General features: G+C 38.0%; 2 protein-coding genes across 2 annotated transcripts in view; one reads left to right on the forward strand and one right to left on the reverse strand.

The window, feature by feature from the left end:
• The window catches only part of LOC140159303 (F-box/LRR-repeat protein 4-like), a 52102-nt gene that overhangs the window by 9676 nt on the left and 18424 nt on the right, over window positions 1-24002 (reverse strand). The window lies entirely within an intron of this gene.
• Window positions 1347-16764, forward strand: LOC140159302 (uncharacterized). Its single transcript, XM_072182726.1, has 6 exons — window positions 1347-1471; window positions 8633-9026; window positions 10422-10739; window positions 11268-11753; window positions 12194-12424; window positions 13451-16764. The coding sequence occupies exons 2-6, from the start codon at window positions 8658-8660 to the stop codon at window positions 14147-14149; spliced, it is 2103 nt and encodes a 700-aa protein (XP_072038827.1). The 5' UTR covers window positions 1347-1471; window positions 8633-8657; the 3' UTR covers window positions 14150-16764.

A 24002-nucleotide genomic window follows, 5' to 3' on the forward strand; every position in this document is an offset into this window, starting at 1 on the left:
TAATTTACATTTTTAAGTTCTGAAAGTGAAGGACCTCTTGTCCAACATACAAAACTCTGGGGTCCCCGCCGGGGGTCCCCGTTTTCCAGATTGACATGACCCAGGGTAATCTGGAAAACGGGGACCTAAAAATGGGGACCCCTCAAAGTTCGTTTGTAGCATTATGAAGAGTTTTGGGGTGCCCGTTTTTCAGGCAAAGTCGAAAATTTCTTGTAACTTTAATAATCATGGCCATATCACTTCATAATGCTACAAACGAATTTTGAGGGGGGTCCCCGTTTTCTAGATTGACCTAGGTCAAGGTCAATCTGGAACTTGAACGGGGATCCTCGGGGCGTCCGGGGGACCCCCAAAAAATTCGTTTGTAGCATTATGAAGTGATATGGCCATGATTATTTAAGTTACAAGAAATATTGTCAACTTGTCCTAAAATCAAGTTAAAAAAAAAACACCAACCCATTTCAGTTCGGTAACGAATTGTTTTTTTTTTAATTTTAGGGAGCGATCGTTATTTATGGCAGGGGGGAATGGGTAAATTTAGGGGGAACATGAAATTTTTTTTGTGGTCTTGAGGGGGGAACCTGAAATTTTAGTTGAACCAGGAGGGGGATTGTTAAATTTTAAATGGAGAAAATTGGGAAAACAAGGGGAACGCGAAAATTTTGAGCGGACGCGAGGGGGGGGGGGAACGTAGACTCGCTTGCCAGTCCTATATACGCCGTACCTATGTATATTGAGGACTGGCTTACGCCATTTTGGATGTCAATGGGAAATACACACTTAACGATTTGCGCCGGTTAGAAACTTGAAAAAAAATCTTTAAAATTTCATCAATGTATATAAAAGTGGTACCAACCGTATTGTGCTTGCTAATTTAAGACTCGGTTGAAACAAAATTAAGGATCGAAAGCATTTTAGTGTCCAAAAGGCAAAATTATCGTCAAAGTTCTGCTGAAATCGGCACCCTTGCGAAGGGTTCAGAATTCGAATCGGGAACGAAAATATCCGATCTTTGCGATCAAAAACACAAAATTACAACTTTAAACATACTATTGGCAAAAGACATTATTACCAAACAATACAGAATAGAAAATTTGACATCATTTTCTCAAAATATTGAAAAAATTTGCTCACTAGACATCGAAAAGTACGCAATCCAATTCCCGTTCAAACGCGTGGGAAACTGAAAGTGCGATAATCGTGACTAGGGGAACGCGAAATTTTTGTCGATATTTTGCCAAAACACCCATTCCCCCTGCCGTAAATAACGATCGGTCCCTTAGCTCTGTCTTTCTCATTATAAACGACTGGGAAATTAGAGCAAATGACCGTGATCGGGTCAAAGGTCGCATCTAACAAACAGGAAGCAGAGCGTCGAAAAAACAGCAGAAAGAACACGAAAGAACACCACCAAATCGTCAAAATATTCTACCTTAGCGAGTCTGAATCCCTAAATAAACGTAGTATTTTGGTAAGATATCATTTATTATTGTAACGGTGTTTGCGCAATCAGAAATAATGACTTTATAAATGACAATACGGTAGTCTTGTCACGTACACGTTGAACAATGCAATGCAGGCATGCAAAATGGTCATGCAATATTTTAATACATTTGAATAAGCTTAAAAAATAATTATTTATATAGCCATGATAGCGGTCAGGTTTATGTGGTGCAATAATTATGCGTACCCCCGGGGTGGTGAATTATAGGGGGCAAGCATTTTTTGGTTTTTCGAAAGGTAGACAGAATAATCAGACGGTTTCAGACCCTGCCTAGTTCGCAAGGCAAACTTAAAAAAAACGGGCAAAACAGACGTGTCATTTATCGGCGATCTTTTCTTTTAGACCACCCGAACTATATATGGTTAAAATTACGAATTTATCAAATTAAACTTTCGCATCAGGGGATTCAGGGTCAGTCCATGTCGAAACAGATTGAGTGTACACCCACCCTCTTGGATTTTGCTCTCCTTTGGCTCAGGAGTACCTTTCATGGATCCCTAGGTGAGGTCACAAGAAAAAATTCAAATTCCATTTCGCTTTGAATGGCGGGCAATCAAAGTTTGGCGACCTCGACCAAAATTGTGAATTTAAGGGGTCCAAATGCCAAAGTGCTCTCTTTGAGGGACACTTTCTTCTTAATTGAATCAGTTGTGATCCTCTTTTTGAATGTGGTCACTCACTGGCTGTGTCTGAAATACCTAATGCCAAAAAAGATAGATTTGAATTTCGTTGGGATTTCAGAGGGGTCAAAATCAGCACTTCGTACTGTTCAATCAAATTATCTTGATTTTGAAGGACCCATGATAATGTCACAGTGCACTTATAGGTCCTAATTATGTTCAGAATGGATTAACCATATGCCAATGTCTATGAGCAATTCAAAAAGGAGAAATTTCTAGACCCCTACAGAATTTTAGGCCACCCCTAAAGTGGTTCAGCCACAAATGGCACTTAAAGTCGGCAAATTTTGACCCCTAATAACTTTAGGTGTACACCAGATATGAATTTCTAGTCTTTTGCATCTGAAAGTATGTAGTTTAATGCTACTAGGAACATAAGATTTGTTTTGTATTTTTTGTGTTTTAGTATTAAGTTGACGCTTTCAAAAATAGTCATTTTTGCCTAACATACCATGCATACAGGATACGGTACAAAATGCCAATTTTAGTATGATATTTTTTATTATTTTTGATCACTTTATAGCCATTTGTATTATTTATCCTGATATTTCAAGTTGCTCTTGAGTCAAGTAATAAGAAAAAACTACTTTCTAATCCTCTGTATGGATTTTTAAGGGGTCAAAAATGCACTTCCTGGCAACGATGCACATGCAAAGTACAGGTTATGGGGGTCAAATTTTCAGAATGCTCCCAATTATGTCAAGTAATATATCAAATTACTCGTATGGTCATGAGGATTCCAAAATGTAGTTTGTTATGTGTCAGACCTTTCAGGAGGGCGCTATGACGAAAAAGGTTCATAGGTCAACGACCTTTTGAAAGTATCAAAACACAAAAAATACAAAACAAATCTTATGTTCCTAGTAACATTAGACTACATTCTTTCAGATGCAAGACTAGAAATTCATATCTGGTGTACACCTAAAGTTATTAGGTGTCAAAATTTGCCGATTTTAAGCGCCATTTGTGGCTGAACCACTTTAGAGGGGCCTAAAATTCTGTAGGGGGTCTAGAAATTTCTCTTTTTTTTTTGAATTGCTCATAGACATTGGCACATGGTTAATCCATTCTGAACATAATTAGGACCTATAAGTGCACTGTGGCATTATTATGGGTCCTTCAAAATCAAAGATAATTTGATTGAACAGTATGAAGTGCTGATTTTGACCCCTCTGAAATGCCAACTAAATTCAAATCAATCTTTTTGGCATTAGGCATTTCAGACACAGCCAGTGAGTGACCACATTCAAAAAAGAGGGTCACAACTGATTTAATTAAGAAGAAAATGCCTCTCAAAGAGAGCGCTTTGTCATTTGGACACCTTAAATTCCCAATTTTGGTCAAGGTCGCCAAACTTAGATGGCCCGCCATTCGAAACTAAATTGAATTTGAATTTTTTCTTAGACCTCACCTAGGGGTCCATGAAAGGTACCCCTGAGCCAAAGGAGGGCATAATCCAAGAGGGTGGGTGTACACTCAGTCTGTTTTGACATGGACTGACCCATCAAGGTTAAACATGTTCTTAGCTATACAAACATACCTTTAATTACTTCGTCGAACAAGCTTCATTTTGTTCCAAAATCCATGTTTTTATCGCAATTTTTGACGTAAAAGAGCTGAATACCAAACCGGTGATACAAACTTCAAAACTTTCGCGTAGCACAGCGCTGCGTTTGACGGTGATTTACGCTTTCGCGTATCAAGGATTTTCAAGCGCGTTTGACAGTTTTTTACTGCCTGACGCAATTCTGCATTTATTCAAGATGGCAGATTTCTCGAAAAACACAAAGTATTTTTCTTTAAAAAATTCAACCATTTTTCACAAATTCTTTGCCACTTTCCACTCATCTGATCATCTTTTTATGTGTCGGAAGTGATGCTGATTTTTATAAAGGTATGTTTCTTGCTTTTCCGATAATTTTTAATTGTTTTTTGAGACAAAACTTCTCAGCAGAATAGCCGTTTTCACTTGTTTTCAAAAAGTTGTTTTAACCTTGTTTTTTACCCCATAATTTCCCTCATTTATCGAAACCTGCCCTCCTTCCAGTACAATAAACCGTGACTTCAAAGTGTTTGGCAACTGTTTAACCTTGATGCAAAAGTAAACCTTGATGCAAAAGTAACAATTTAGTCCCTATATAGCAAGGGTGGTCTAAAGGAAAAGATCGCCCATTTATCGGTATGACATTTTCGTTATTGAAACACCCCTAAATGCCGTTTTGGGGAATTTTGCCAGCAGAATCTTTTTGATGAAAGTCAATCTTTGACAAGATGTAACTTTGTTACGGAAAGTGCTGTGACAAAAATGTTTTCAGTTTTGGCTTTCTTTACTCAAGTCTCAAGGGCTTTAATTTGATATGTTAAATGATGCAGTTTGATGGCAAATTTGAATTCACCTAGCATACCTATTGTATGTACAATCACTAAAAAAGATGAAAAACGCATCTAAAAAATTTGGTACATGGAACCTTACGGCACTAAAATCGAAGTCATGAAATTATATCACACATTTGTGCTACGCTAAAGTGTTGGAGCTTGCATTACCGGTTTATTACCCTGTTTGGGTTTTTTGATGGAGTGGAAGGTAGACCTTTTTCTGATGACGTCACCTAAATCGATATTGGGGTCTGAGATGTAAATAAACAACACGTGCGTTTCTCACATGTCCACGGTGTAAAAACACCAAATACTGCGAATTTTCTCCTCTGTTTTGTCATATTTCACTTTAGCTTCCATAAAATAATCGTTCAAACGGGAACTGTATACTAGTTACCTTTGTTCCAGCTTGTTTTGATGCCATAAAATACAAAACATACGGAAAAACCTCGATGCTATTTAAAATTCAATCTTTGTTTTGTTTCACAATTTTGTTTACTTTTTACACCGTAGCGAACTAAACGCGTACTGCGAGCTGGCAATTCCGCGCAGGACGCCTAGCGTGGCATAAAGTTGATCGCTGTTGCTAGCAAGGCCGGGCGCGATATTTGCGCTTGGGTGCTGATGACTCAATGCTGGACCCCAATATCGATTGATTGGTGACGTCTGAGAAAAAGGTCTATATACATAATTATGGTAACTCAAAGAAAGTTGAACCTTGATGGGGGAAATCACAAAACCTGCCATAAAATAAATACATACACTTTACATTTTGTATCTCTTGATAAAACAATTCCAAAAGTTTGATTTCTTATCAGAGAAATCAATTTTTAATAATTTCCAAAGTTGGCAAAGACAATGCAAATCAGTATTTTCTGTGCTGAGAAATTATATCACACATTTGTGCTACATGTACGCTAAAGTGTTGGAGCTTGCATTACCGGTTTATTACCCTGTTTGGGTTTTTTGACGGAGTGGAAGGTATAGACCTTTTTCTGATGACGTCACCTAATCGATATTGGGGTCTGAGATGTAAATAAACAACAGGTGCGTTTCTCACGTGTCCACGTGTGTAAAAACACCAAATACTGCGAATTTTCTCCTCTGTTTTGTCATATTTCACTTTAGCTTCCATAAAATAATTGTTTAAACGGGAACTGTATACTAGTTACCTTTGTTCCAGCTTGTTTTGATGCCATAAAATACAAAACATACGGAAAAACCTCGATGCTATTTAAAATTCAATCTTTGTTTTGTTTCACAATTTTGTTTACTTTTTACACCGTAGCGAACTAAACGCGTACTGCGAGCTGGCAATTCCACGCAGGACGCCTAGCGTGGCATAAAGTTGATCGCACGCCCGGGCGCCGATATTTGCGCTTTGGGTGCTGATGACTCGAATGCTGGACCCCAATATCGATTGATTGGTGACGTCTGAGAAAAAGGTCTATACATAATTATGGTAGCTCAAAGAAAGTTGAACCTTGATGTGAAAGTTTAATTTGATAAATTAGTGCTGTAATTTTAACTTTATATAATTTAGCTTGGGTGGTCTAAAAGATTGCCTTTAGCTATAAAAATATATCTTCCATTTCAGCAAACAATCTTTCTTTTGTTCATAAATTCATGTTTTATCCCTATTTTTGAAGTACATACTGTGTAAGAGCTGGATGCAAAACCTGTGGTGCAAGCTTTGAAAATTCCGGGTAGCACTAGTGCTTAATGTCAGGGTTCGCAGGTGGAAAAAACATGGTTTTTACCACTTGGCAAAAACAGTTTTTTGCCAGTTTTTGCCGGCAAAAGTGGCAAAAACTAAAAAAGTGATTTAAAGTTCAAATTTTGTATCTCAAAAATGAATTAAATAAAAAAAAAATCCCAAGTGTAACAAGGCTAAATTTTGCAATTATAAGTAACATATTTTAAAAGAAAATAAAGGCATGCATTTGCTAGTGCATTTAACCGAAATGTGGCATATATGATATATCAGATTCAAAACTTTTTCATTTGAAGGACTTGATAAGACCAAATATATGTTGAATGAATGATTCATTAAAAATTATGAGCTTTCTCAGCCTTTCTGTGTAATTGTTAATATTTGAGTGCTTATGAGTTTTTGCCATTTTTGCTGGTTTAAGCCAGGCAAAAACTGGCAAAAACAGGTATTTGCCAGTTATTATCGCTTTGCCGGAAAAAACAGGTTTTTGCCGGCAAAAACCGAACCCTGAGAGTTGGTACGCTTTTTTTGTCCAGTAATTTACACCAGCGTATCATGCATTTTCAAGCGCTTTTGACAGTTTTTTTTAGCTGCATGATGGTGATGCTATTCTAAATTCAAGATTGAAGATGGCACATTCTCAAAAAAACAAGTCTAAGAAAATTCCCTCATTTCATAAATTCTTTAAAACTTTCCAGATCATCTTTTCTTGTGACAGGAATTGATGAAGGTATGTTTTTTTTTAAATGGTTTTTGAGACAAAACTTCGAGAAGAATTACCATTTTCACTTGTTTTCAAGAAGTTGTTTATCTTAAAATTATTACAGTTTACCCATAACTTCCATCATTTATAAGCCGCCTAGGGGACAGGTAAATGGCGAGTTAAGAATGGGCGAGTTAGATGAAAAGCGAGTTAGATTGGCGAGTTACCCCCTGCAGAGATTAAAGAGTGACCCCTGCTGAGAATAATGACAAGTCCCATCGGCGAAGTTAAGATTTACAACAAGTCCTGCCGGCGAGTTACGACAAGTCCCACAAGCGAGTTAAGATTTTTACGGCAAGTCCCGCCGGCGAGTTAAGATTTTTACGGCAAGTCCCACCGGCGAGTTAGGATTTTTACGGCAAGTCCCGCCAGCGAGTTACGACAAGTCCCATTGGCGAGTTAAGATTTTCAACAAGTCCCGCCGGCGAGTTACGACAAATCCAATAAGTGAGTTAAGATTTTTACTGCAAGTCCCATTGGCGAGTTATGATTTCAAATATCAAATGCTTTATATATATTAAATTCTCACCATCTGTTGTTGTCTGCCATTTGTCAAGAAGGCTAATTATCACATGCTGGGTAATTAATGATGAGGGCACCTATGTTCAGGGTAATGTATTGGGTAACCTTGGAGCAAATAATAATTTTAAGCAGGAACCACTTGTCAGAGAGGCCCAGCAATGTAATAAATATATCAATTAACAGATCTGCAAGTATGGTGAGAGTACATGAATAATTAATTAATATTATGATATTACAAGGTAAAACATTACTTTCCAAATTGAAGACCTCGCAGGAAAAACCTACATCATAACTCGCCAATGGGACTTGATGGTGTTGCTGTAACTCGCCGGAGGGACTTGATGGCATTGCTGTAACTCGCTTACATGACTTGATGGTGTTGTCGTAACTCGCTTGCAGGACTTGACGGTGTTGTCGTAACTCGCTTGCAGGACTTGATGGTGTTGTCGTAACTCGCTTGCAGGACTTGATGGTCTTGTCGTAACTCGCCGGTGGAACTTGTTGGTGTTGTCGTAACTCGCCTTTAGCTTACTTCATGGGGGGTAATTGCCAAAAAACCTAATCTCTGTGCGGGGTAACTCGCCTTTTTAACTCGCTTTTCTTTAACTCGCCTTTTTTTAACTCGCCTAGTTACAGCTCCCAGCCCTGTGTGCCTTCAAATACATTAAACCTTGAATTTTAAGTGTTTGGCAACTGTTAATGCAAATGTAAACCTTTATGAAAAATTTTAGTCCCTATAGCTCGGGTGGTCTAAAAGAAAAGATAACCAAAATATTATTAGGGGGGGGGGGGGCACAGGTTATTGCCCGGAATGCCGGGAATGTCCCCCTCCTACAACTCAACGAAAAACAGAAATATTCCTTGTTTTTAGTAAATTGTGCAAATGAACATTTTGTACATGTACCGGTATGCATGAATGATATGCATGTACCTTGATTTGGGTATATGTAAATTTTTGCATGCTTTGAGCGAACTAACTCATGTGTAATCAACTTTCACGCGCTGAGCATCCAGATATCCCAATAAAAGTGTACTCACTATTTTAAAAACATTTTAAAATTTTTATGTTGCAGGCAACCTGGTACCGATACACTCAAAATGGCATCTGACGCCAGCTTTGCCAATTTGCTGGAGTGTCCGATATGCTACGAGCAATTCAAGACGGCCCCAAAGCAGTTGCCGTGCAAACACACCCTGTGTGAAGCGTGTCTTCATGGTCTTGTTCAGTACAATTCCATCATCTGTCCAGAGTGTCGGGAGGAGAGTCCTGTACCCCCTGGCGGTGTGGCAGCATTTCCAAATGATCTCACCATGCAGAGATTCCTTGAGCATCATAGGACTAAGGCACTTCAAACACATACAGGACAACCGCCAAGAAGCCCCATAAAAAAGCCAATTGATCACAGCCCGGTAGATTTACAAAGGAGTCTACAGGGTACTTTGCTACTCATGGAAAGAGACAAAGATGTAAGTGAAGCATTTTAACATAATGTTAAACTTGATAATGTTAGCATAAAATCTATTTTGAAAACAAATGGGAGTTTGGAATTTTCCAGTAATGTGATCATGTCCAGGGCCTAGATTTCGACAAGAATTACAGAATCAATTCTCGTAATGATTTTCGTATGATAAGGTTGCGAGAATCAACTTCTCTCAAATCATACAGTAAGTGCAGCGACTATGATGGATTTTGATTCTCGCAAACCAAGACGAAATCGAGGCCCTGATGTCACTCACCCAAAGTTGGGAGTATTTCATGCTTGGGTTTCCATAAATTTGCCTTTTGGTTTTCAACTCCACCTAATGTAATGATGTTGATTTCACTCTTGAAAATTCATTTGACTTGGAAATTTCATCCAAGAATCCAAAAATAAAAATGTGACTATTCAGGCATGGAACAAAAATGTGAAAAACCACCAAGTGGTTAAGAAAAAACTATTATCTACATGTATTATCTAGAATATTGATCAACTGATTATACTCTGATCAGCTCTTAATAGGTGGGACTCATAACATCGTGGATTGATACAGAATGGCGTACACACAGCTAGGCGTAGTACCTATACGCACTGCGCTTTGCGTGAATGATGCGTGCTTTTGTGAATTTACGCGTGCGTAAGTTGGAACTTTATTGCCTCGCGCAGTAACAAAAACCGAATAATTCCCGCCTATCAGGAGCTGATCATAGTATATAGTTTGTTGCATGTATGTAGCAGGAAGTTATAATATTTTGGTAAAATAATATCAAGTGAACTGATCTAAGCTTCCTGATGGTTGAAACCAGAACCAGGTAATGCAGCGTAGCGAGATATTGCATTCATAGCAAGTACAGATGCTAGTCACTTCAATGTTACATTGTATAAGGCCAAGTCAAATAAATAACATGTTTATCGTCCCTGCCCTCACAGATTTGTGGAGATTTTCAAATATTTTTGTTATTTTTCCAATTTGCTCCCTTACCTTGTTTCTAAAATTGTTGTTATGAAAACTATGAAAAGACATGTTAAGAAGGTCTTGATTATCATTTATAAACACATTGCATCCACTTTCTTCAAGCTAGAGTAAGGCTTTGGGGAAATAACAAAAATATCAGGGCCTCCCTATTTTTATGATGTGTTGACCAAGCCTTTGTAATTATTGCAATTTTACACAGAAATGAATAGTAGATTTGTAACAAATTAACAAATAATAAGGGCATCCCTCACCAAATTTGGAAAAAGTCCAGACAATATACATGTTATTTATTTTACTTGGCCTAAACTTGACAATTTAGAGAATGGTATGATTGGGATTGAGTGTGCCAGTTGCATTATTATTATCATAGTGTGTCGACATTATTGTTTTTGCTTTATTTTTAACCAGGTGTTTACCAAAGCCAACCAGTCCCTCCAAGAAGAAAGACAACGCTATCAGCAGTGGAGAGCCGCTGCCCAAAAGAGAATTACAGATGTGCTAGATCACGTGGAGGGCATTGTTCGCCAACGCAAGGTGCAGTTACTAAAAGATATAGAGACCATATATCAGAGAGCGTTACTCAGTGTAGAGACGGAGGACGTCAAGGTTGAGGTGAAGAAACAAGGGATGGATAAATTGTGTGTAGCATTGCGAGAGAAATTATCGCAAAGTGCAACAGTTGGGACCAGGAATGATCATGATCAGGTTGTAACCATGGTTTCACAGGTATGTCACCACCTCTAGGATGTAATGTAACTTTAAAGAGGAAGTCCCACCAGAGCTTTTCTTCTGGGGTGAACCAAACCTGCCTGGTTATCAAATTAATCAGTGACAAGGTTATCTCTGAATTTGACAGGTGCTAATTGATGTTTTAATGTTATTGCTTCAATTAGCCCCTGACAAATTCAGAGATAACATTAGCACCTGTCAAATTCAGAGATAACCTTGTCACAATTAATTTGATAACCAGGCAGGTTTTGTTCACCCCAGAAGAACTGCTCTGGTGGGACTTCCTCTGTAAATATGATATATAAGAACAGCAAGATGATTTGCCTGTAGCTCTCCTTTAGATCCATGTGAGATACTGAATTGAATCATTTCATTTTAATTATCTTGTCCATACTAAAAAAAAATAATAAAAGTGATGATGATATTCATGACAATGATGATGTTCATGATAATGATGATAAACACTGGCCTTCATCAGTTTTAAAACATTTTTCTGACACAAGTATGTTTGATTTGTTTATTCAGGCTCAAGCAGTTGATGCGAGTCTTCGAGGTGGTATCGAACTACAGCTAACACAGCTCAACCTATTAGAAACCGGAATGGATGACCTACTATCAGGCATCCGAGGCTGGGGACAGGTTACGGCAACCCCGCAAATCCACAAAATTCATCCACCTGCACTTCCTACATCACCTTCAATTCCTCCACCACCAGTGCTGCTAGGTCATTCCAAGATGATGACCGGTCCAGCCATGACATCCCACCAGGGAGTGGTCAAACCCAGCGGTCAGCTATCCAAGACCCAGACTACTACAGCAGCTAGCCAGCATCAGCAGCAGCAGCTCAAACAAGTGCCTGTATTACAACAGCAGCTCAAACAAGTGCCTGTATCACAGCAACAGCAGCAGCAGCAACAGACAGGTGGAGGCAGTGGTCAATCAACGCCACAAGTACATCAAGAGCAGGTGCATGTCCCACCTCAAGTCCAGCAACAAAGCAATGAGTCACAGGTAACTATTTGGCCCCTCCCTAATTGTCCCTTTAGTGCACTTAAATTTGTTCTTTACATGATTTGAGCTATCACTCTAACTTGATCACTCTCAATCGCCATTTTGAATAAAGAATAACAAAATTAAAATTTGACGGAAATCGTACATTAAGGCTTTAAATGTGTTAGCTAGAATTATGCAGTTTTTATTAAAAAATGCAGTCAGTCATGTCAGTGCCTTTACTGCTTGCCATCAACCCCTAAGGGCCCACACTTGAATACCAGCATACAGCTTTCCCCTGCTTAGCTGGGGAAACCCTCGTTCAATGGGAGCTAAAAAGCATTGTGGCTGAACTTGGCTGGGGTATGGGCCCTAAGGCAAGTGATTGACCACTGTTTTAGAAACATGGTAACATAATAATGTGATAACAAGACTAATATTTTGAAATGTTATCTTTTCAGTCACTAAAGAAATCTCAGGTCACTCCTGTCAAAGCCCCTCATTCCAGCCACATAGAACAACATCAGGAGCCTTCCAGTCGCTATGCATCCATGGGTCAGATGAGTATACAATTTGGGTATGATGGTGGTCCTGGCCTCCTGAGTAGTCCATTGGCTGTAGCAGAACTACCAAATGGCACCATGGCTGTCACAAATGGCATGACATATGAGATCAAACTCTTTAATAATCAGGTATAGTTACATTTGATAAGATCTTATTGGTATATTACAGACTTGAAAATTTGTTATATTTGCTCTGTTATATAGATACGTAGTTGCGTAGCTAGGGGTTGTGGCAACGGTGAACTCATGAATGATACCTCTGTTCAATGCATTCACTTTAATATTGTTGACAAAACCGACTGAAAGTAATAATGAACAATGAAAAACAGCTGCATGTGATTTGAAAAAGTGACGGACGCAAATCTAAAACTTTCATTTCCATAGCCTAAGGAATGTATTTCAAAGCTACCAAGATTTTGTTACTTTACAGCACTTCTTGACATACTTCGTAAGAACAATAATAATAATTATGCATTATAATAGTATTCTTTTGATTTTGGGCATCATAAATATGATCGTTAACCACAAATCGGCCGTAAAGTCGGCCCAGTCAATTTTGTTTTATTTCGTGTTTAGAAAATATATATTATAAGCTTTAAAATGGTATATCATTTAACTTCAAACGATATCCAGAAGCAGGGTTATGGTTTGTTGAACTCTGCTCCTTCACCAAATGGTACCTTTTTCGGTTCTACATGTGTCTCTTTTTCCACATTGCTGGTAATAAATATCAAACAGTCATAATTGGCGGTCATTTTAAACCATCCCCAAGTCAACGAGGTTCAGGAATGTCCTCTCATTGTTAATTGTTGGTTATACATACATAGAGAAAATACAATGCTTTTTGTAACCCACCACTTGAACAGGATTTAGCCAAAGCAAACAAAGTCTAGAGCTATTTAAGGATTCTATAGAAATAGGTAAAAGACTATTATCCTCTTCAGCAATAGGATTATTGATTGGTTTAAACGGTGTTTGACTTGCGCTATCAAATGAGAAACATGTTGCTCCAAATTGAGGCACCTATGAATACGACCTTCACACACATTTTAGACTAAATCAGAATACACAGCTCATTCGTAGTGTATGGCCACAAATTGGAGAAAAAACTACAACATGTGTCTATTAATATTATCATTATTTTCTTTCATTTAGGGAAATCATCTGAAGTCGATGAGTTTGCCATCTCGCGGCAGTTTCAAACACGGTTTAACCGGAATAGCAGTCCATCCTGCAGGTCACATGTGTGTCAGCAACCCAGACAGAAAAGAAATCCAACTCGTATCAGTAGAAGGTCAGGTCAAAGGTCAGCTTCGGGTCAAGGTCAGTATAGGAGAGGAGAAATTCTGCCCGTGGGGTATAGCGTGCTCATCTCAGGGAGTGATGTATGTGTGCGACAGGGCCAATCACAGGATAAGAGTATTGAATGCAACCGGTGCACATGTGAGTTCATTTGGGGGTAGAGGGAAAGATTTTGGCAAGCTAGACTGCCCAACAGGTATAGCGCTTACGCCCAATGGACAGGTTGCCGTCGCCGACTCTAACAACAACCGGGTGCAGATCTTCACACCAGAGGGTGGTTTTGTACGCAGTTTTGGAATGGAAGGCAGCGGTTTAGGAGAGCTGAAGGGTCCATCTGCTATTAGCATAGATCAGAATGGTTACATGGCTGTATCGGAGATGACCAATAATAGAGTCCAAATTTTTACCCCTGCGGGGCAACCGTTGGTGGTTTTTGGCAAAGCAGGTGCTGAAGGGGGACAGTTTGCGTCTCCAAGGGGCATAACGGTATCAAGGGACGGGAAAGTGATTGTGTGCGACACCAAAAATGACCGTGTCCAAGTATTTCAGTGATTTGAGTGAGGAGTAAATGCTCATATATGTGCCAAGAGCTGTGATCTAATATCATTGTTTCTATTCCAAAGAGATATATAGATTCTATTCAGTTACATTTTGCACTTATTTTCTTCATATAAAATTGTGATGTGATCATTCAAAATTTGGTTTTGAGATGTGGCCAAGAGAAATGTCCAACTTCTTTTGTTTTTCCTTGCAACATGAAATATTTCGGGAAGTAAAAGTCCTATGCCATGATCAGTGTCTTAACTAGCAACCACAGAGGACTACAGAGCGCGTACCACCAGTCAAAGTCTCCGCCTCATCCGATAATGAGGGCCGATTGTTCCATGAAATGCGACAGGCGAGACTGCTACGCAATTACCGCGTATTTTCATTGTCTATTGTGTAATCGCGAAAGCACGCAACGCTCTATCGCGAAGGCACGCAGCGCTGGCGTGATTGTTTGACACGACACGATCGAACAATCGGCCCTTTTGAATATGCGAGAACTGGTAGCATACAATACACGGGGACTTTGACTGGTGGTACTTTCTCTGTTTGTCTCTTTCCTCTATGCTAGCAACTGCTAGCCACCCGTCTGCCTGTCATTTTAGACAGTTTGCTCTAGAGGCAGGCAAACTTAATGCCTTTGACAGATGCTACATTATAATTGTAGGTGTTGAGAAAGGCTATTGATCAGATTTGCAAAACAAGGCCATAGCAACACATATTTGAACCCCCAATGGGCTGTTAAATGATTTACAGGTCAAATGACAGGCAATTTTATTCAAATGACGGGCAAACCTCAATTTCTAGCTAAGACCCTGGCTATGATGTTATAGGTTGTAAAATGGGGGGGGGGGCTGATGGACAACATCTTCTCCCTCTCCCTAATGCATATCCCTTTGTTAGTGAGGCTTTTGTTTCATATGATAGATGTTTTAGTATTTATCATATTAGAGTTATTAATACTTCAAATTGTTTTATTTCTGACAAATTTATATGAAATAACTTTGATGGTAGCATGTACCATGGAAGCTAATTTATTAAAGTGGAAGTTGGGAGGAAATTCATTACAAATTAAAATTGACTTGGCTCAACAAGAAACTTGAATTTTGCTTTGATCCATTAAGGTTAACAAAAGAAATGTCAACTCTGTGTGGCTGTGACTTATGATAGAAGGATACTGCTAAAGAATTATCAAATATTGCCATAATCTATATTTTGATAAATTAAAAGTTCATTCCAAAAGGTATGATTTTCATTTTTATATCATTAAATGAAAATTGTAATGACATTTAATTTCTTTCAAAATTGTCGACTACACCAAGTCATGAAAGTAGCACCATCAAAACTTTGATTCACCTGAAGTTCGGTAGTGACATAGGAAAGTCCATTTTGCATATTTGAATCACGCGTCTACAGATAATCATGCAGAGCGTACATGGCTACATGCATGTTTTGTTGGCACAATTGCAGCGCAAACACAAAAAAGTATTGACATCACTACCGAACTTGAGGGGAGTTGTTATTGCTATAGCAGATTCTACCCATCGTGGTAGTTTTTCCAACAAATCCAGGCTGCCGGTCAATTATCTGCCAGTCATGCATAGCGTGATATGTATGATCGTCTGGTAGCCTGAATATGTTTGAAAACGTTCCAAGATGGGTTGAATCTGCTTTAACATTGGGTAGACCTGTTTGGTTTCTTTGTTAATTTGTTTCTTAAGCCCAGAAAAATTAATATTGTTATGCCAGTAATCTCAAGGTAATGTCTAAATTTAGAATTTTGAGTCAAACTTAGTTCAGATATGTGCGCAGGACTTTACAAGTCAGGGGAGGCAAGATCTTCATTCCCCACCTGAACCAAACTGGCTTGATAACGATGTTAGAGAGCAGGCCTTGTCTTTTGAAAATTGCTGGCGAGTGACAAATCACTCTCCTCAAAACTTGTCAGGTGAGCTGTAGGCGAGTGATAAAAAGCTCTCCTCAGCTTCATTTTAGGCAAGTGATGGCGAGTGATCGCTCTCACTCGCCTCGAAAGACAAGGCCCGAGAGCATGTCTTTGCAATTGCCACTGGTCAAAATATCCTGAAAGTGACTGTTGCATTCAAATAATTATGCTGAATTCTAAATGTGTTTATTTCATTGTCAACTTTCACATATTGGTTCGATAAATATTTGAAGAAATTGGAATGAGTAAATAAAGTGACATAATCTTCCACACTATTTCCACTTTTTATTGATGAAAATGGTTGGATTTCAGAATAATTTGAATTTGGTTGGAATTGGCCATTCCAGTTCAGATCCATACACCCCCTGTGGAAGACATGCCCTTAATTTCCCACACATGGAGTGTAGATTTCAATTGGAGTCACCCATTCAAATAATAACCCCATTTATCATTCACACTCCCAGGGTGGAAGATTAAGGTCATGTCTTCCATAGGGTGTGTATTGATTTCATCTGGAATAGTCCAATTCCAAAATCTTCCACAAGGGGGTGTGGGTTTCAAACGGAACAGCCTAATTGTAACTAAAAAACATGTTGTTGTTGGGCAGGAAAAACCTATGTGTCATTGGCCCCTGAAAATGTTTAAAGCAAAACCTCCTATGTAACCTGTAGGCAGTTTTGTTTTAAGGGTAGACGAGGTATTGTTGGTCGAAGCAACCTAAAAATCGATTTTCATTAACTATATCAATATATTATTGAAAATTAACGCCTTGATGTTTTGCAAAAGTTCATTCTACAAATCATATACTTTGCAAACTTGCTTAATTTATTGTTGTTAATGAGTTATGTACGTTTTACAAAAGTGTTGTTGTTTCAGCCCTCTTTACAACGTAACTCAAGAACCGCAGCACCTATAAAAGTGCATCTGTGATATTTTAATTCTTCTACACGCCGCTATGAATTGAGCAATGCAGTTTTTGCCAAAGCTCACTACCATTCGTAAGATGCTGTGAACTACCAAATCACAACAGTTTAAAATAATTAATAACCTTAAACATGTTCAGGGGCCACAAGCAGACGTTTTTCCTGCCCAACAACGACATTTTTCCTACTGGCATTCCAGGATTGTACAACAATCAACATGATTATTAATTGTCTTCTGTTGTATCTGTTTTAAATGTAACCAATTACCATAAAGTAAAAATATGGTATAAGATATTTAAAGATTATTATTTATGTTATAATTTAATACAAAATGGATTCAGTTGTTACTCATTGTATTGTAGTAAATTTGTAATTAATCATTTGGTGCTGTTAATGATCTTAATTGAAGTAAACCTAGGTTATTTATTGTCAGGCTCCTTGTGATTGTGCAGGAAATTAGTCTATAGCAGAGTCACTGTTTGTTGAATTGTGATAAATAAAGACGAAAATCAGAATTTTCTTTTTCACTGAAATAAGTACCAAGAGTGAGTCCCAAACTGACGGCGTACAGGTGAAAATATTAGTTTAGAGCATTGCTCTAAAGAGCTGCAGGTGCTATTTTTTTCACACTGGCTTTCATTATGCTTTGTACAATGTATAGGATGAAGTGTGACCAATGAATTTCTATATTGGCATTGTTATTTTGCAAATAAACATTGAAAAAAATCTTGACATGTTGTTTTGAAAGTAAACTGTCCATCAATTTGAACTGAAACACCTGTTTCTTTTATAACCCTGTTTTTTATACACTATCTGGTATGAACATCTTTGAATCATTTTCTGTGCAAATACTTACATGTATGATGGAAAGAGTTGTTGGTTTCATAGTTGAAGAAATGGTCCGTAAGCCAGTTACAGAATACCGTACTGTGAGAACATAGTTCATGGGACAATCCCCAAAGAGTGATGCTCATGGAGGGCAAAATACTGTATCGCTGCATGGATTATTTCACAATGCGCCCTGCAACAGGGACTGTCTTTTGGAATTTGCAGGAGAGCATTAAATAGCTCTTCTGGAGCCTTCAAGATATTTCCCTTTTGTAATAAAATCTTGTTGGAATTTCCAAGGATACAATTGGGATTGTCAGAAAGTTGACTGATCACATATCAATATATAAACAGATACATGTGATTCCAATTTGAACTTCTGAAGTTTACACATCCGCAACTGATTATAAGAATCTGAGTATATATCCCAAAGTATGTTAATTGACCTTTTCGGTAAATCCCATAACCCTTTGCGAGCACACCTGAGAACTCGTCATTTTACGTCATGCCGACTTGCAATGCGCAATAACGATGTTCGATAAACGATGTGCGCATCAGCGCAGAGCGGCGTGACGCGAAATGACGAGTTCTTAGGTGTACTCGCAAAGGGTTATGGGATTTACCGAAAAGGTCAATTCCACCCAGTGCAACAAATTTTTACAGAGACCGTTCAGAATTGGGCATTTGGAAAGCAACTTATTGGATTGAAACCAAAGATTTGTTTGTTGGCTCTTGCTATAGATCAGACAATGAATTGAACTGTACTAGGAGGTAGACTACAACATGGTTGCATGTTGGTCAGTATAGAATTTAGTAACACAATAATGCAGCACAAACAGGCAGCATCTGTTTTTGATCTATTCCAGTTAAAATCCTTCACCCCTGCACAGGGGGTGTAGATTTCAAGTGAAGTCACCCATTCAGGTAATACCCATTTGAAATTCACATTCCCTGCATGGGAGATTAAGGTCATGTCTTCCATAGGGGTGTATCTGTATGGATTTCAACTAAAATAACCCAATAGTAGCAGTTATGATGCTTGAAAACAATTAACATTCCACATTGGGCTTTGCTGAAAAATAGAGGTAAACTCTTATGGCCACGTGTTTTGAACTCGCCACCCTTAGCGTTACATCACAAATATTATGAATTTTTACACCAATCAAGTTTCAAATTAGAATATCTCCACAACTATCAACCCTAAACTATCAAAAGTATACATTTTTGGAAAGCTGAAGGCAAAAGCAATTTAAATATACACATTTCAACTCACTGTACAGGGTGACCTTGAAGTTATACAGGGTGGAATAAAAAAAATCCAAATAAAAAATGGGTCATTTAATGCATTGCTTATTACTAACTTGCAGTTATAAACTGAAAGTAAACAACATTGATTTGGTTAGAGGTTAGGGGGAGCCTACTGAAAAAAAAAAAAAAAAATCACAGCTGTTTGGTAATCTCGGAATACAGGGTGTCCCAATATATGTTCAAATTTTTTTACAATTCAACATATTTTGAACTGAAACATTTTACCCCTAACCCATACAAAAAAAGTAAGTCCATATTTAGATTCCTCATCAAATTTCCTCTCAGAAAATGTAAACTTTGACTATGATAGGATAAGCAATTAAAAATTTACAGCAACTTTTAGATTTTGAAGACATCCGCATTGCTTACTACAGTGTTTAATATGAAAACGGGTAGTTTTGTACATAAAAGTTTGCATTTTATAGACTAAACCAATCATAAAGAGTTAAAATGATTAAAAACAATTAGCAGAATTAATAATCTTTCAAAAGAGCTCTTAGCCATGTCTGTAGCCCATATGGATGCAAAGATATGATCAGTTGATTCAACGCACACACACAAAATCTTTATTTCCCATAGACTTTGCACATACCGCCACCGCCTCATCCGCCACCGCCTCATCCACCACCTCGGTCATTCTGAACTCAAACAACTCCTACTCCACTATCTTAGCTGATAAACAATTCTCCTTTGGAGGTCTGTTAGGGCACTTAGCTACAAAATGACACCAAACACACTTCAATACCTTTTGTTTAAGCAGAGATATAACAATTTGAATGAGTCTCGATTTGGAAAAGCGTAACAACACCACCATTTTTGGGTGGCGAGTTCAAAACGCGTGGCCTTATGGTACCAGCATAACAATCTAATTGGCAAGCTTTGAATAGTGTTATGATGGAATATTTATGGATTATGCCATCTATTCCCATTCATTGGAGCCAGCGATTAAAATGGGGATGCACAAGTAGTTTTTTGTTTCAAGTTTAATTTCAGTATACATGGTCTTTGAGTACTGATGATTTTTTATTTGATAGTAGTAGCATTAGTAGTACCACATTATGAAGGTTATTTTAGTGTGTAGTTGTTTACATATAAATTGCATTCATGACAATTGTATCTAAATTGGAGCAAATTTAGAATACGGGTTGCCACCCTCAACCATGATGCGATGCTGAATGTAAATTTCATAATTGTTTCAGAGTTCTGACCTGGTATGTGATGGAGATCACTGTAGTGCATAGAAGAAGTAAAGTCTCTACCCCTTCTGATCACCACCAAAAAGGTCAACCATCTTATTGTCATGGTTGTTGATCAACCAATCAGCATGATTGTTTACAATTCCTGTGTACTTGTATACGCTTGACGCACATCTAAGCATGCTTGATTAACCAAGTTTGCAGTTATTTTATACTAATACTGAACCTGAAAAATTTGTGGGAAAAATCTTTCTAAAGGTCCGTTCATTCTACCACCGGATTTTCGATGCGTTGCTTTGCGATGCCGATTTATCGATTACTTTTTGTGGCAACTCCACAACATTTCCAAGTTAAAATGTATTTAACTTTATTGCGATATCGCAGTGCAGTAGTTTGCAGTACGATGCAGTGCGGCAACGCACAGCATCGCAAAGCAACGCATCGCAAATGCGGTGGTAGTATGAATGGACCTTAAGACTTTAATTAACTTCTTTTAGTAGCAGCATTTATTCGGTTTGCAACCTTGAATAAGAAAAAAACAACTCTAAAAAAAAGAGACTTTTCAGATTTTTATCGGAATATACTTATACAAGGTACCGTACATATCTCTGAAGAATTATGAAATTTACTTCAATCTCAGCATCCCAATTAAGTGGGTATGGTGGGCATTTGCGGCGCTAGGGGGGCATTTGCACCCCCAATATTTTTCTAGCCCCTCCCCCAGTTCCCCCCACTTTTGAGGGAAAAAATGTAAATTTCCACTTTGTAGATTTTGCCCCCCCCCCCCTGAAATTCACTTTGACCCCCATTCCCCCAGAAAAAATTCCTGATGCCGCCACTGTAGCTAAGTGCATATAGAACTTTTGAAATACTAATTTCTGAAAAGAGCCAGTAAACACAACAATGTACACACAACAATGTGTTTGTACTTCTGTATGTCTTCATACAATCCTACTTAAATTCTGTGAATTGTGTTCTGTTGGTTTGTATCCTAGTTTTGAAGCAGCATTTTAGTACAGCTTGTTTTGTTAAACAAGACAAGTTGAAATTTTAATTGTCAAAATTGCATTTTCTTGTATTATTGTAAATGTTTATTGTTTCATTACCTGTAATTGGATCTGCAATATTAAAATGTCTAATATATGTATTTCATTTTTAATTGTAAAAAAATGACCATAATTGCAAGGAATGATCTGTGGTCAAGGTGGTACTACACCCCTGGCCAATTCTGTGCCTATTTTTGCATTTTTCTCAAAAATTATAGCGCATTGGTGACAAGTAAGATACAAGGACTACAACTACTGCACTGAAAATTTTATTTCAGCGCAGACAACACTGTAGTAACTGGATTCCTTGCCCCTATAATATACATAACTTTTGTTACCAGTGTTTTATTAGTTTTTGAGAAAAATGCAAAAATAGTCACAAATTTATCAAGGGGTGTAGTACCACCTTAAACTGTCCTTTTTGACTTTTGTGGTATTTTTGGCTGTGAAGTAGTGCGAGTGTTACAAATATTTGAAGGAGTAACATAAAGGAGTAAGGAGTAACATGAAGGAGTAAGGAGTAACCTTAAGGAGTAAGGAGTAACATTAAGGAGTAATGAGTAACATTACAGTGCCAGGATTAGTATAATGGGTAAAATGGTTGGTGAAGGATACTCAGTAAGAATTGGTAAGAATTGGTAGTACCGTAGATTTGAAAAAAAGAAAGTACTATTATAAGAAGGCTGAATGAAGGATATTATATACAAAAATGTAAGTTTGACAATGAAATGTTGTCGTCTACAAAAGTGCAATACATGGAGCCTTGGGTTGTCCTCCGGAAGGCAATTCCTTGTTACAATACAATAAGTGTATTGCAAAATCAAACAAGATGTATGAACCCTGAACGGTATCTATTGATATGTAATACACCTATTGCCTTTTGGGAAGGAAATTTGGGATTTGGTACAAATCAATTTTCAGTAGCTAGAGAGAAACCCAGGTTCCATATATTCAGTTTGTAATACTTTGTGGGCAAGTGGTATATCCGGATTATCAGCATGGGTTTTGCATGCTGTACACAGTGGCGTAACTTAGGGGGCAACGTGCCCCAGGCGCTACCACTGGGGGGGCGCCAAATCGGCCTCACTTAACCTCATATTTTGCTATTTTAGCCACAAAATTGCAATTTTTTTTTTCATTTAAATGTATTTTCATGCCTTGGTCAAAGTAGAGTTTGTACCGACAATATGAATAAATTATCAGAAATTGAATGAAGTACTGATGAAATAGAATCAAGTTTGATTATAACAATTTGACTTCCTGAGACACTGGCAATGCTTTATTTTTTTTAATATCTCAGTACTTGAAATGCTGATAAAATATGTTCTGGAGGGTACTTGTATTCTGAGGTGAATATCATGCTCATGCAGGAATTTTTTCAAAACAGACCCTGAACAAGTATTTTTCTGAATACCATAGCAGGAGTTTTGGACATGTTGACACCCTAAATGATGTACGCCTGTACATCGCTTGCATATGAAAACCTACCCTTTTTACATGCTTTTTTTTGCATAAACATGATTGATATCCAGTCCACCTTGAAATACAAGTGCCCCTCTGGAATATGGCCTAAGGTCAAATTATTCTATGATGGTAAAAATGCACTATATCGTTTTATGAATGATCAATTCAAGTGAAGGATTCTCTGTCACTAGCGCTAGCCATTCCCAGCCTGATTGGCATGCATGGGTAGGGATGTGCCTTCAGAGAGCCTGGAAGTGGGACCCATATATTTATAACAAGTTTCCCCCAAATACCAAATTTTCACACAAAAAAGGGTCATCCGTATACCAGAAGGTCGAAAATGAGACTTCTGCCTGCTGCACATCCCCATATAGCGATTTGTACTGCGGACCTTCTCCACACTCGCAGTAAATACTTCTGAGATAATTACGCTGGTGTCAGTACACACGAAAACATGTCTGTAGATATTGAAGCCTGATACCAAATATTATCATTTTTTGAACAAATAAATGATGCTACTGTAGCTCGAATTCAAGCATTGATACAGCATTTAAGTAGTTCTCCGATGACAGAGGATTCTTAGTTAAGCAAAAAAAGTTTGTCTCACATCCCCCACATTGGATTTATGATGTGCGTCCAAAATTGCACAAAGAGAATTTTTTTTCGTAATTTCATTTTTATGAAAATTTGACCAAAAAATTGACAGTAAAATGTCACAAAAACTCATTTCATTCGTTTTCAATCGCATAGAAATTTCAGCACAAATGTACCCTCTGCCCAGCTCGTGGTGGCACTTGTACACATATAACATGAATACTCTCCTTTCGGGGAGTGAAGTCCATAAGTCAAAGTTCAAATTCAGAAAATAGTCTTGATTGCCCTTGCAGAACGTGGTGTTGCTTTAGGGGAACTACTTTTAGGGGAACTACTTCATTTTTGGCATGCTCTTTAAAACTACGAATAACTCATGGGACAAACCTATTTTTTTGCCTAACCAGGTCTATAGTTTGATCAGTTCGTAATCAGCGGGAATTGCTAGGCTTTTACCACTACTCCAAAAAGTAGACCCAGGTTAGGAGTGGTATAGTTGACATGTCTGGTCTATATTGTGAACATAAAATTAAGTAACAAAGTAACAGTCTTGAATTA

This window comes from Amphiura filiformis, chromosome 8 (genome assembly GCF_039555335.1).
Source record: "Amphiura filiformis chromosome 8, Afil_fr2py, whole genome shotgun sequence".
NCBI lineage: Eukaryota > Metazoa > Echinodermata > Ophiuroidea > Amphilepidida > Amphiuridae > Amphiura > Amphiura filiformis.